This window comes from Lytechinus pictus, chromosome 5, assembly GCF_037042905.1.
Source record: "Lytechinus pictus isolate F3 Inbred chromosome 5, Lp3.0, whole genome shotgun sequence".
Taxonomy (NCBI): domain Eukaryota; kingdom Metazoa; phylum Echinodermata; class Echinoidea; order Temnopleuroida; family Toxopneustidae; genus Lytechinus; species Lytechinus pictus.
Window position 1 is genome coordinate 20,288,324 of NC_087249.1, and position 14,566 is coordinate 20,302,889.

Here is a 14,566-nt window from a genome sequence, read left to right on the forward strand (position 1 = left end):
TGCTTTGTAAATTTTACTCTATTTATTTAGATATAAATATTTTCAGCCCTGAACATCCCTTTAAAACTCTGGTAGAACTTGCTTTGAATTATTGATTTTGAAATGATTGCATTGAACGAACGAGAGTAACACATATCCAGTCAAATAATCTTTTCTTTATACTACAATCGGTTAAATCATATATTTTGGGGGTCAAACGATTTCAATTGCTTTCATTGTGATATTTTGATGATGTTCTAAATGCTAAACAGAGCATTATTTTTCAATAATAACAAAATTGCACCCCTTTACATGTTTATTTTGAGTGGTGGAATCATTAACACTGGCTTTCCATAGATAGGTAAAGCGCTTCATAAATAATAACCGCGATCTCTCGCTGTTTCGGTCTGCTTCACGCTGCATGTTGCTCCAGACTTCCAAAATAAAAAATAAATTGTTCTACCTCTTACATCATATTTATTCGTATTTGTCATTTTCCCGTTTTCTTTTGAACTGATATTTTTGTTTGAATCCTGTCTTCGATATCACCTTCATCGGCAATATGTCGACTGAACCAAATTTAAAGTTGGACGATCTGGCAGCGGCATTTTCTGGGACGGTCGGAGTCTCTTTCTCCGCGGAAAGTTCGGCGACGGTGCATCCCAGGATGTGTATGTTCAAGACGCGGGACAGTAAGCAAAGTCAGTGGGAGAGACGGAAGGAGAAACTGCGGTTTCAGAGAGAGTATGCACTATTTTTTTAAAAATCAAACTGTCTTGGTCCTCATCCTGAACTTTTCTCCTCTCTTTTCATTTGTGTCTATGCATGTGTGACTTAACTTGAATTTAAGTTACGTTCACTCACACAACTCACTCACACAACTACCTCAGGCGATGTTCGTGCAGGCTCCACTCCACTTCACTACCGCTACACTACGCTCCACCTACCCGAACATCGGGACAGTGAACTAGATCGGATATTCCGAGTCATAAAAGGTGGGATGGCAATCATGGTTATCGTAAAAATTAAAGAAAAAAAATATATAAAGAGGTATATGAATGACTTAATATCTTACTTTCACTAGACTTTACACCCGTATTTCACTCCGTGTCCATCCTCCGGTTATCCTCAAAATTGGTGATTTTGGGCCAGTATCTTTTTCCTCACACGTATTATTCACGACCGATTTCAAAACATCGTATGCGATCGCGATCGATCAGCAACCGATCGCATGCGATGTTTTGAAATCGGCTGTGAATAATACGTGTGAGGAAAAAGATACTGGCCCAAAATCGCAAATTTTGAGGATAACCGGAGGATGGACACGGAGTGAAATACGGGTGTAAAGTAAGATATTAAGTCATTCATATCCCTCTTTATATTTTTTTTCTTTAATTTTTACGATAACCATGATTGCCATCCCACCTTTTATGACTCGGAATATCCGATCTAGTTCACTGTCACGATGTTCGGGTAGGTGGAGCGTAGTGTAGCGGTAGTGAAGTGGAGTGGAGCCTGCACGAACATCGCCTGAGGTATCACACAACATGCTACCTCAAGTGATGTTCGTGCAGGCTCCACTCCACTTCACTACCGCTACACTACGCTCCACCTACCCGAACATCAAGACAGTGAACCGTTCGGATACCCCCGAGTGGCAAAGGTGGGAAAAAATGCACATTTGTTGTAAAAAAAATTTTTTTTAAAGACATCAACAATAAATAAAAGCTTAATTTCTTACTATTCGCCCTTATTTCACTCCGTGTCCATCTTCCGGTCATCCTCAAAATTTGTGATTTTGGCCAGTATCTAATTCCTCACACGTGTTATTCACGGCCGCTTTCAAAACATCGTACGCCAGGGTCGCAACCTCAAACAGCATGAATATTTATATTATATTGGATGGCTCAGAATGGAATACCAGAAATATTTCAAGAGTTTTAAAAAATATTTTATGATCGTAAAATATTTTTTTAAACTCTTGAAATATTTCTGGTATTCCATTCTGAGCCATCCAATATAATATACCATGCAGAATCCAAAATGGTTAATGTGAATTGCGCACGGGTCGTACGCAATTCGCATTCACCATTTTTATTTGGCAGTGAATTATTAATACGTGTGGGGAACTTGGAACTGGCTTCAAATCACCGATTTTGAGACGTTTACAACTACAAGAAAGGGCAAGGAGTGAGTCTGTGTCCGATAGAAAGTTTAGTCACTGTAGGACCGTGTAGAGTACGCTTAGTGTCTTATTTTTACATGACGTGTTGCCTTACCAAAAAGTGACACAGTTTGTCACTGGTTTTTGAGAGCGAGTATTTGTCCCCCGAGGGTTTGGGTAGGTGTAGCGGAGGGTGGCGGTAGTGAAGTGTAGTGGAGCCTACACGAACCATCGCCTGAGGTAGACGGAGTAACTGCGCCAGTCTCATGAGTGTGCGGATGCTTAATTTCGTTTTTCTACCTTGTAAATATTTTGCATAGACTATTTTGGAAAGACTTGTGGTGGTCACAAACACAATACATTTCTGTACTAAACAAGCTACTGACAGTAGTCTAATAATTTGAGAACTTGCTTGTTTAGTACAGAAATGTATTGTCCTTCTAAGGCCCATACTGTAGTGTATGGTCTAATTTATTATTTCCCATAGTCATACTACTCATACTTGGCCTACGTTAAATTTTATAGAGAGTGATGCCAAATTTGCTTAACACTGTCAAAAAGTGTAAGTTTCTTTCTTTTCTTTTTTTTTACAGGAAACGTAGAGACTACGCTGATGTAGCCAGGAAGCTTGCTGAAGAAGATTATGCGAACATTACACTCAGTGATGACGAGGAAGAGGAAACCATGGATCACACCTCACCAACTTCGGGGAAAAATAGGAGTAACAAGGGAAAAAGAAAAGGAAAGAAGGAACGATATTACAGCAATCAGGTACAATATTTGCATTTTGCTGTAAATTTTCTCTTTCTAATATTATGCAATTTTAATGCTTTATTATTAAAGACCCAGACCAAAAGTGAAATTGACAAATCATATCCAAATCTAAAGCTTATTACTTTGTAAACACAACATTGCAAGCTTTATGTACTTTCAGTGCTACCAGCTAAGGATTTTGCTGAAGAATAGCTCCCATTATGGGGCTTCGAAAATAGGCTTTCCTGTACTTTTCACCGGGCTCGAGACTGTGACGTCATGTTGACTTAGAAGCGTTGTGATGACGTAGGTTTGTACACAGAAAAACTGGGTAATTTTTCTGCTTTTCAAATTACGCATTTTATTTTCTTAATTTCTATCACATAGAGATATCACAGGGAATAATTTTCCTGGTATCGCATTGCAATTTGCTCCACATTTGTAAAAGACTGCTATGCATAAAGTCTTTTGTATAGCAAATTTTCACATAGGACTGTACTTTGAGAACTCTTATGACCAAAAATGCTATTCAAATTTGTAAATCAAAATTATTCCCTGTATCATGTACATATAATTTCCTACAAGCTTGAATTGAAACAATCTACAGCTTTGGACTCGTTTGCCATATATAATTTCACCCTTATTTGGCGCAGCTTTCCAATTATATCTGCATTCAGATTATGTGTAACAACTTTTCCTGACAGCAATTTAGGCCTAATAAGAGCCAAAGAAAGAAATTAAAAAAAAATCCTACTGAAGAGTTGTGGATTTCCTTCCATTTGAGCTCTGAATATCATAAGAGTCACTTTCCCATGCAAATTGAAAAAAAAAATATATAATTCATAATCTGGAAATCCTTCTTTTCTACACGTGTACAAACCTATGGAATCACAACCCTCATGACACATTGTGATGACACATATTCAGGCCATTGAGAAGCTTGATAAAGCCTATTGTCGAAACCCATTAATTTGAGTTTTTCTCAAGCAAAATACTGAGCTGTAGTGCGGAGAATATGCATAAAACATACATTTTTTTGTATTACATGTATGTAGCTTTTTCCCATATATCAATATAATTTTTAGCTCTGATCTGGGTCTTTAACAGCTCATCTGATCAATTTCCATACAGTTGATGTTATCTGAATGATTTGGTGGCATAGCAGTAGATGTTATTGATGCCATGCCATATCTGATCTATTTTCTTACAGTTGATTTTATTTGTGAATAGTGTGATGACATTCCATATATACTATTTCCATACAGTCGTTATCTGAATAGTTTGATGACATTCTATTTCTAATCTATTTCAATACAGTTGATGTTATCCGAATGGTTAGATGATGTTCCATCAGACTTGGCAGAGAATTGGTTGATGGTTCCATGTCCAAAGGGAAGAAGGACATTCATCATAACAAGCAAGGTCAGTCCAAAATCCAAATCAATTTTAATCATTATTTTCACTATAAAAGAATGCATCTTACTGCATCTTTCAATTGTAATGGCCAAGTCCACCCCTAGAGCAAGTTGATTTGAATGATCACGGACAAATTAATTGAGCATGTTACTAACAATGTCATCAAAATCAGACAAGAATGAAATTCATCGCATTATTATATTTTTTTTATTCACTAATTCTGGAAATGTTCCACAAAGAGTTAAGTCTGACTTAAAGTCAAGAAATTAATGGCATTTTATTTTTTTCACAGAGTAGTTACGAATAACTGTTGAGCCTTTTCTTGTGCCAAATTATATATTCTTACGTAGTGGACTAAAACCTAAGAATGTATTCCAGTCATGCATAACAAGAGGAACAACTTAATGAGATTTTTCTGTCCGGATCCATCAGTGTAACCTGAAATGAATGGTGGTCACCAATTGTTTATGCATACTTTTTTGCCATAGTGGGTGCAAGTGATCTCTGTGCAATCAATCAACTGATCTGTCTGTAGAGTTTTCACTTCATACAGAGTGAGTCCATCATGACATGAAATAGGGATTGCAAAAGTGCCCTCTGCAGTGAAAAAAAATGGTGCAAAATCTCCTTAGGGAAGAAAAACAACACAATTTCTGTCTCATTGGGTTATCTTTTAAGATTCTGTTTTTATCACTTCTATCCACAGTCCACATTCAGTTTCCATTGATAAGAGTAACTATTGAGTCAATTTCAATCAAAATCGTTTCCAAGCAATCTGAAAATTCCAGTCACTTTCATGTAAAGTAAGTGGGTTTAGCTTTCGCAAAGATTTCAATACAGTATGTTTGTATAACTGTGTGTGTGATTGAGTTTTTTTTTTATTGGGACAGAATCCATAACCTTTTTAAAAGAGGTGACCAAGACTCAAACCCCTGCATCAATTCATAACTCACCATGTAGCTTAAATGACCGATGCACACTGCAATGACCAACATGTCTGTATAGCAGGTACATGCAGGGTAATGTAACTCTGGTATTTAAAAGTGTTTTGTCCAAATCAATTTATATTCTAGGGCCGGACCTGCCACTACACAAAGAGTGGTCATTGTATGAACCAGTTTCCGAGTGCTCTACCAGGTGGATCAAGTGGACAGAGTAGGAGTAGATCAAGTAAGTAGAACTCTGCTTCGCTCAGCATTTGAAAAATCGGTTCCATGACATTTGCTCCGGCGACAATTGCTCTGCTGTAAATTCCACACACTAATGGAATGACCAACTTCAACCCTTGCTTTAACACTATAACCCTATCCTTAACCTATCCCTAAACCTAACATAAAACCGTATTGTAACCCTATCTTAGACGAGCAGTTGTCACTGGAGCAAATATCATGTCATCTCAAATCATATGCTAGGTACACAATATGCGCTGAAAAATATTTTTTCTGTGTACAATGTACATATATGTTATACCTCAATCCCAATGCCGTGCGATCCGTTACAATTTGCCTTTAGTTGCTGATCGCGAAAATTTTTGTGCCATCCAAATTTTCTTCTACTATCAAAACTATTGCCGCGATTGACCTCAAGATCTGATAAGATCTGACACGATCAGTACGATTACTCCACGGGTTAGATCGCAGTTTCAATTATGGCGCAAATTGTGACAAGGCGAACTAGGTATTTTGAAGGATGATCATGTAACTATTGATCCTTAAAGGTGAAAGACAGTAGTTGCAGCAAACAAATATTTCATGAGAAAGTCTTTAAAATCAAGGTTAATTGTCAAAATATTTTCATACATCTAGATCTGGTACGTTAATGTAAACTTATCTTTGTAAATCATGAAATCTTAGCTCAAAATCAATAACACAGAAATGCATAGCTGGGACAGTGTATTAATATTGCTTCAAAAAATATCGACATTTGATGGAATTCCATGCGTATTTTGCTCATTTCTCAGCAATTACGCATTTTCTTTAACAGAGCTATTTGGCGCATTTCATTGGATTCTGCTAGAACTCACTTTGAGATCGTTACCACAACTGGTATTTATCTGTAACATGCCAAAATGTCAGTTGGATCCTTAAACTGCTAAAAATTTACATTATAATGATTTAGGAATTCCTTTGTAATTGTTGTGGAACTAAGCTTATAGTCAACATTTTGACTCAAAATGTAGTCAAAATGTTTTTGTGTCTGTTTTATTTAATACAGAGATCCAGTTTTACATTTAGAACTATGTTGATCATAATCAGACACGTTTTGTAGTTGAGTACCAAAATTCCGATCAATCAAGCACATTCAATTAAATTCAGTTAATTTATTTATATAAATGTAGCATAAATATTTTGATATGAAACAAATTACCTACGATATGAATACATATGCAGAACATTCAAAATTGATGAAAAATATGTATATAAAAATATGTTAAAAAGGAATGCAAATATACAACCAACAAATGTAGGAGCACTGGAGTAGTAAAAACAATAATTTATCAAGGGCTACACAAACACAAACATGTATACACAATTGAAGTGAATAATTTAGCTAACCATTGTTAGTCCGCAGAGATTATGTTAAACCAGATTTTAGAACATGTGCTAATTCCCAATTTCATTCATATTTTTTATGATTTCAGATTACACTATCCTTGACTGTATCTACAGTGAGATCCACAGAACCTATTGGGTGTTAGATTGTATGTGCTGGCATGGTCATCCTGTGTATGACAGCGAGACTGAGTTCAGGTTTTATTGGCTTCATTCTAAGCTAGCGGAGGAACCAGATCTGGCTACCGGTTTCAAGAAACATCCCGTAAGCTACTGATCTTGTGATCATTTTAAATTTGCGATTATTCCAGTGGAAATGGGAATATTAGATTTTCTGCATTTTAATGTAATCTATTTTTTTTTCATTTTACTTTATATCCTCTTACTAAAAAGAGGTTGAAGATGATATACACTGTACACACATTCTTTAATACCATGTTTACTAGATTGCAAAATGTAGGGTATTATCATGTAAATTCTATTCCAACCCCCCCCCCCCCCCTCCCCCAGCATTGTGAGGGGCCACGTTTAAACTTTAATACATTTTCACCATTTCAAATTGTGATGTTTTATTATGCAGTGGTATATAATTTACTAGTTTGTTGCATGGAAATGGGCTCATATACATGATTTTCACTGTGAAAAGGGTTTTCAAACTTGCGGGTTCATCAGAGTTCCCAGCCCATCGGGAAATTCAGGGAAAATTATTTTTACTTGTTTCCAGTCAGGGAAAAATCAGGGAATTTGATTAAAGATACCTTCAAATTATGGAAAATACCTCAAATGACGAAAAAATCGGAATTTTGATCGGCCAAAAGGTCAAGAGCACGTTAGTCAGTCAGACTCTGTTATGTTTTGTTGCATATCAAAACATTGAATGACTGGTTATGGTGGTACTAATTAGTTTTACATTATTGTTTTTATACTGAAAATACATGTAATACACTGCAACAACCTAGAAAACATTTGAAACTTGGGAATGGGTTTAAATAGTTATCACAGAATTTTTTTAACTTCATCAGGGAAAAATCAGGGAATTTTGTTTTCTTGAAAAGCTGGGAACCCTGTTCATGTGTGTACTGAATTTAAAAGAAATGCCCTTTCCACTTTATTAATGCATTGTAAAGTTTGCTGTTACGAACAAACATTTTTTTTTATTAAGGACAACAATTTCATGGAAAAAAATTGTTGTAAAAAAATATAATTTAGTAATGCCAATTGTGGTGAAGTTCTCAAAATGAGTTCGAATAGAATCCACTAAAATGACCACCCAAGTGTTTGTATTCATAAATACAAGTGGCTCTGGTAAAATGTGTAATTGCTGAGAAATTAGCAAATAAGCATGAAATTCCATCAAATGTCAGGTATTTTTCAAGGAAATATCAATACAATGTCCCACATATGCCTGTTTGTGTTAATGATCATCAGAATTATTGGTTTTCAGCTAAAATTTAATGATTTAACAAAGATAAGTTTATTTCAATGTACCGGATCTTGATCTATAGATGATAATATGGTTGCAGTTAACCTTGATTTTAAAGACTTTCTCAAGAAAAAAAAAGTTTACTGCAACTACTTTCTTTTACCTTTAATTGATCACTAATTGATCACATTTTGTTTCATATCGTGTCGGATAACCTACTATAATTTTTATTTATAATAAAACTATTCCCCTTTGTTCTAGTCATTCATAAATATCATATGTTTTTTTTCTATTCATGTTCTCATATATTTCAATATTTCAGATGACATTTTTTGGCCTTCCCTCCTTCAAGTGTGATACACAGACGTTACAAGATGCTATGGCCCAGCCTATGCCATTCAAGGTAGGGGTTTTGAATCATGTTTTATTGAGGGGGTACACATTGGTAGATTTGAAGAAATATAAACAGATAAAAAATGAGAAACTAGTGGACTGAATGTCAACCATTGTGTTTTGCATCTTTGTATACAGTGTATTTCTTGATTTTATGGCATGATCAATAAAAAAATTCACCTGCGTTTACCTTTGACATTTTATTGCCTTTTGGACTTGTATAGGGGCAATTCCACATGGGAGAGGGTAAAACAGTAAATTTCAAAATTAATAATATGGATCTGAATGTGAGTGTCCTTTTTACACAAAACCTTATATTTTAAGGAACTGAAAACCTTTTTTAAATATCTTTTACGGTTTTTGCTGAACGATCTTTTGAATTTGATGACCATTTTCAATTAGAGAACATATATTTTACATTATTTTGGATAAATTTGATAACAAAATGGTTCGAAATCATCTAATTTTGTGTGTGAAGGTGTAATAAGTACCAGTAGCAAATGTCTTTATCATGGGTATTTTCAAATTTTTCAAATCTCTACTACAAAATGGATGTAATTCCGTTACCATGAAACTGAAAAAGTTTTTCCTATGAACTAAATCCTTACTTGAATTTTATATAATTCTGAATTATCATTATAGCAATTGGTAAATTTTGCAGTTGTGTAGTTGTGAATTTCTCAAAAAAACTCCGATGTGTAGATATTGCATTGTTCAGTCTTTTTAGAGGAAAAGAATAAACTTTGTTGAGATCAAATTTGTTTGAATGTCCTCTTTGATAGCAATTTTGTTTCCGGCTTTCATTCTGCTTATCTGTAAATTTATTTCTTGTTAAAGAGACGCATGCAAACTTGAACCTGCCAATTGTCTTTACTCAAAAGGGACAATCCTTACTCATGGGGAATATTATAAGATTTTGACTTTTAACAAGCATGTGGTCTAATTTTGGATTTAAAAAAAGTCTATCTTATTGCAGGATATTCAGAAATGCTCCTTTTCGACATGTTTTAATAATTTGTCCATGTTTATAATGTGTAGGATCAATTTACGCCTGTTGCCATGGTTAAGTACGCTATTTTGTTCATGAGTCCACTGTTTTGAATTAATGAGTCCACTCTTCAAACAATGGACCCATGAATGAAATACTAGTAGCGTACTTAGGGCAAAAGGCGTCAATTTGGCGCACTGTGACAAAAGCGCGCATCAGCATTGGACCTTTTTTAATATATGTGGTAAATAAGCGTAATCTATACAGGAAATTTGCATAAATCATGGGTTCAATCAATGGTTTTCAAAACCACCTTTGTGAATTTGGGCAAGTGTGTTTTAATCTAACAGTAAGTAACAGTCAGACACTTGTGCTGCTCAGCCAATCAAAAAAGAAACTTGTCCGATGACGAGGGTTGATGAGATGCTCTCCTGGAATGCACAATTCATCTAACCCAAAGTCCCATCTGAATTCATTATTATCTTGCTCAGGATGAGTTGGATGGGCTACTCTTCTACCACAAGGCGCTTCACTACACCCCCGGTGTCACCCCACTGGTCGGTTGGCTGAAACCCTGGATGCTGCCGGAGATCCTGGGCGTACCCATACCAGACGCCCTGATGGCCAAGAGACCACTTGGGGCGCAACTGAGACCCCCTTCATCCACCCCTTCACCTGCTAAACCTGAGCAGACGGTGCAGAGTCCAAAGGATGGGAAAGGAGATGCGAAGATAGAGGCCATGGATGAATCACCAGCAAAGAGCTGAGGTATGCGAGAGGTTGTTCCTCAATTTCAGAGAAGCAGCAGGATACTCTTTGGACATTAATTTGCCATGTTGATGGTGGTCGTCAAAGTAGACCCTGTATTTTATTATCTGATTCACTTGTATCCAGGTTGACATCAAGGGTGACACTGAGGCACCCTCTTTCAAGCAATTCTGCAATATTAAGAGGTGCCAACTATTGTGATATTTGCCAAGAATAATACAGGTGTCTGATATAGGAAACACTCCCCCTCTCCTATCATATTACAACACATGTATCTACTGCTGGAAAGGGAAAAAGACCGATTCCCTTCCAACATTCTTTTTGCAACCAGGGAAATAGTTTCTGTCAGGAACTGTTTTTCCTGCTTCTGTTTTTTTTTCTGAATTTCCCTTTTTTATTGAATGCAATGGTAGTTTGCACTGACTATCTTTTTTACATTTTTAGGGCTAAATTAAACCCTCACAATATTTAAATAGTACATACAAGTTTGTCATCCCTGAAAATTTGATGAAATAGGCAAGATGTAGGAAGATTAGAAATAAGTTATTGGAGACAGGGTCCGTTTCCATAAAACTTATTATGAAAACAAATTTGCAATAACATTCAAAAGCTATTGAAACCATTTGTTATTGAAATTGTGCATTTGTTATTATAAGAAGTCTTTGATGAAACAGGACCTGGGACTTGGATTCAGCTCATAAAGCAAAGAATACAAGGTGCAAAAAGGAAACCTTGATGATAGGTGACGTTTTTTGTTCTTATATTTTTATGGCATTTTATATCTTTTAATTGATATTGGCAAAAAGAAGCTGCTGAAAACTGCTTATCTAATAAAAGAGAGCCAATGGAGTAAATTAGAAAGTCAAATGGGGGCCTAAGCTTTCGATCCTAGCAGAATCTTCGTCGGAGGCAAAATGACAAACATATAAAGTGGAACAACCATAACATAGACCACAGACAAGCTACAGCAACACTAGAAACAAGGAGACAAAAGGGGCATTAGTGAGTAGAGAAGACCAAGCAGGTTAGTGAAGGGGATGAAAGAAAAAGAGTAGGCAGACACAAAGGGAAGTTAGTGTAAGTAAGGCCAGTAAGAGACCTCAAGCCAAGAGAGATTAAGATAATGAGGCAGGCAACATCAAACAGGATCTGGAACAAAACAGTGATAGAGGGTATGAGGAAGAGATGAATAACAAGAGAATTAGTGAGAGGTGGGTCAAACAGGTTACAAAGAAAGGCATAATAAACTGGTGCATAAGAGTGGGGAAAAAAGGAAAAGAATGGGGAACAACTGATAATGTGCAAAAGATATATGATAAAGCATTAAACAAACTAAGAGAAGAAGGTAAGCGTAAAAAAAAAATTCCCTACTATATAGTCTTGTTTTTTCCCGTCACACCTAGCGGATTACAATATCAGTTACACCATATGTGTATTTATATTTTTTCATATACATTTCTTTTCTGGATATATTATATACATATCACTTATAGATACATATTTACACTTATTATTTAAAGACTATTTACACCCCCTCCCCTTATTTTTTTCACTCTTTCATCTGAAACGTCTGTTGATTCAGAGGAAAGATCGATACAAAAAATTCGAAAAATTACTTTACAGTTGCAACTATTTTTGCTTCACGTGAATCATAATTTATTTGCCATACTGAAAATGGTTAAATTTAGTCTTTACAGAGACGACTCAAATAAAAAAAATCTATCCAGTATTATTCTTTTTTCAAATCTCACAGGTGCAATAAGCCTGTTCACGGTCGCAAAATGTGCACGAGCAGTAATAGGTCATTTTATTCTTTTCATCACATCCAAGCTGAAAAGTGACAAAGTGTTCATAATCACTGTTATTTGACATAAGCCCAAACAATAGTCAAATGTGCCAAAAGCAGACAATAAAAAAACAAGTGGAACGCCTCTGGCAGTCTCGCCTGCATTACGCGATTTAATATAGCAGCAGTGCTAACTTTGAAAGCTACTATAAAATAATCATTTACAAAAACACCATTCATATAATGACAGAATACCACGTTCATTGACCATAGATGACATTTGAACGGTGACTTAAGACTTGTCAACTACACCCATGTCCACATTTCATTCACTCTATCCATAAACTTTCAAAGTTATGATGGCAATTCAACAATTACCCCAACATGGCCTAAGTTTATTGACCTTAACTGACCTTTGACCTCGGTTTTGTGACCTGAAACTCACAGGGGATGTTCAGTGATACTTGATTACTCTTATATCCCAAGTTTTATGAAATAGATCCATAAACTTCAGAGTTAGGATGGTAATTCAACAAATACCCCCAACACGGCCAAAGTTCATTGACCTTAAATGACCATTGACCATGGTCATGTGACCTGAAACTCGCACAGGATATTCACTAATACTTGATTAACCTTATGCCCAAGTTTCATGAACTAGGTCCATATACTTTCTAAGTTATGATGTCATTTCAAAAACTTAACCTTAGGTTAAGATTTGATGTTGACGCCGTCGCCGTCGGAAAAGCGGCGCCTATAGTCTCGCTCTGCTATGCAGATTTCCAAGCTTTTCTCCGGATGTATTGTTCTATTCATCTGGCCAGGGTGGTATTGTGGAACACTCTCATAAGTTTTGTCATAAATTTTGTCATTTCTCTCAGAGATGTGACACTGCTGTGATTGTCACAAATTGGTATTCTGAACATTGTCTTTTGGCCTGTCATATCTCTCTAAGTTCCCGCCCATCTTTTCGGAGGCAAACCTATTAAAATCACTGTTAGTTCTCAGTGGGAACCCTTCTATAGGAAGGCCCGATGGCATGTGGGGCATATCTTCAATACAGTAGCTGGCATGAATGCGCTTAATTACAAAGAGAGACAGGGAGCTGTGAAGGATTTTTAGAAGAGAGATGGTAAAAAGGGAAAATAGAGAAAGAAGAGAGGAATCAATAAGTAGGGTCTAACTAATTATAGCATGAAAAAATACTTTTGAAAATAGTCATGGATGAAGAGTGAAACTAGTACCACAATCTAATCTAAATAATATGATTGTATGCTTGACATTTAGTCAGCAGGGTATTGCGATATTAGGTACTAAAAGATATGACAACATTTATGACTGCTAGACCCTGTCATAAGTTTTGTCATATCTTTTACTTGTATACTGGGATTAAGGGCATTAAAGCTGCATATTTTTGGTGCGCGCTAAAGAGAAGAGACAAAATTTATGACAATTTTTGTGACAAAGATTTATGACATCCAACAGAATACAGATTTTGTCATATCTCTGAATTTTTTTTTTTTTTAAGTTGATCATTTTCCAGCAATTCAAATAAATAGACCAGGGGTCTGTTACATATCAACCCCAAGTCCCTTACCTTACATGTTTCATTGATTGAAAATCAAGTGTATTTGATCGCAACTCTTTGAGCAACTGGCCCCACATCACATATTAATTCACATACATCGACTATTAAAAGTACCAGGTATTTTTTTAAGAATCACTTATGGAAAGTAGGGAACAATTTCATAGTGTTCAATCTGTGGGAATATTATAGTATTTTGTCTCTACATTTATATCATCTTGTAATCTTGCAACTATGTACATGTATTGCCATTTAAACAGAAAAAAAATTCTGGTGCTGGTGCAATTCCTTGTGATTGTGTTGGATACAGTGCATCCCACAAAAAAAGAAAGCAAGAACGACAAATTGCCTACCATTGTAAAGTTTTGAATCTCTGTCACCTGCTTTTATGATTCCTCATTCATGTTTCTTTAAAGTGAAGCTTAAATTCCAATAATTTTATTTTCTAATATGAAGACATTTTGCAGGCTTGCTGTCAGACTTACTCGACACTCTGTTTGGTCGAAGATCAGCTGTGCATAGAGTTTAGCAATAGCTAAATAAACGGTAGGGAATCTGAAAACACAGAAGTTTTAGAAGTACATGAATGGTTGCAAAGAAATATTTTTTACCATTATCTTTTATTGGTGTATATAATGAACTTTTTAGACATTTTATTTTTGAAATGCAGATACTGTCAGCCAACTGACATTCTGGTTTCCTGTTTTTTTTTTTTTGCTCACTCATGCATGAATGTATGATCACTTGTGTATCAGATAA

General features: G+C 35.7%; 1 protein-coding gene across 1 annotated transcript; it reads left to right on the forward strand.

The window, feature by feature from the left end:
* The first annotated feature begins 332 nt into the window (after positions 1-332).
* LOC129262306 (snurportin-1-like) lies at positions 333-12,207 on the forward strand. The gene is made up of 7 exons (XM_064099975.1): positions 333-723; positions 2,737-2,914; positions 4,214-4,318; positions 5,386-5,482; positions 6,954-7,129; positions 8,610-8,690; positions 10,160-12,207. Exons 1-7 carry the CDS (start codon positions 542-544, stop codon positions 10,433-10,435), a joined length of 1,095 nt encoding a protein of 364 aa, XP_063956045.1. The 5' UTR covers positions 333-541; the 3' UTR covers positions 10,436-12,207.
* Positions 12,208-14,566: the final 2,359 nt, after the last annotated feature.

Coding starts and splice junctions, on each gene's coding strand:
- LOC129262306 (XM_064099975.1), top strand. CDS start 542: ATGTCGACTGAACCAAATTTAAAGTTGGACGATCTGGCAGCGGCATTT. Junction 724..2,736: donor AAACTGCGGTTTCAGAGAGA/GTATGCACTATT, acceptor TTTTTTTTACAG/GAAACGTAGAGACTACGCTG. Junction 2,915..4,213: donor AACGATATTACAGCAATCAG/GTACAATATTTG, acceptor ATTTCAATACAG/TTGATGTTATCCGAATGGTT.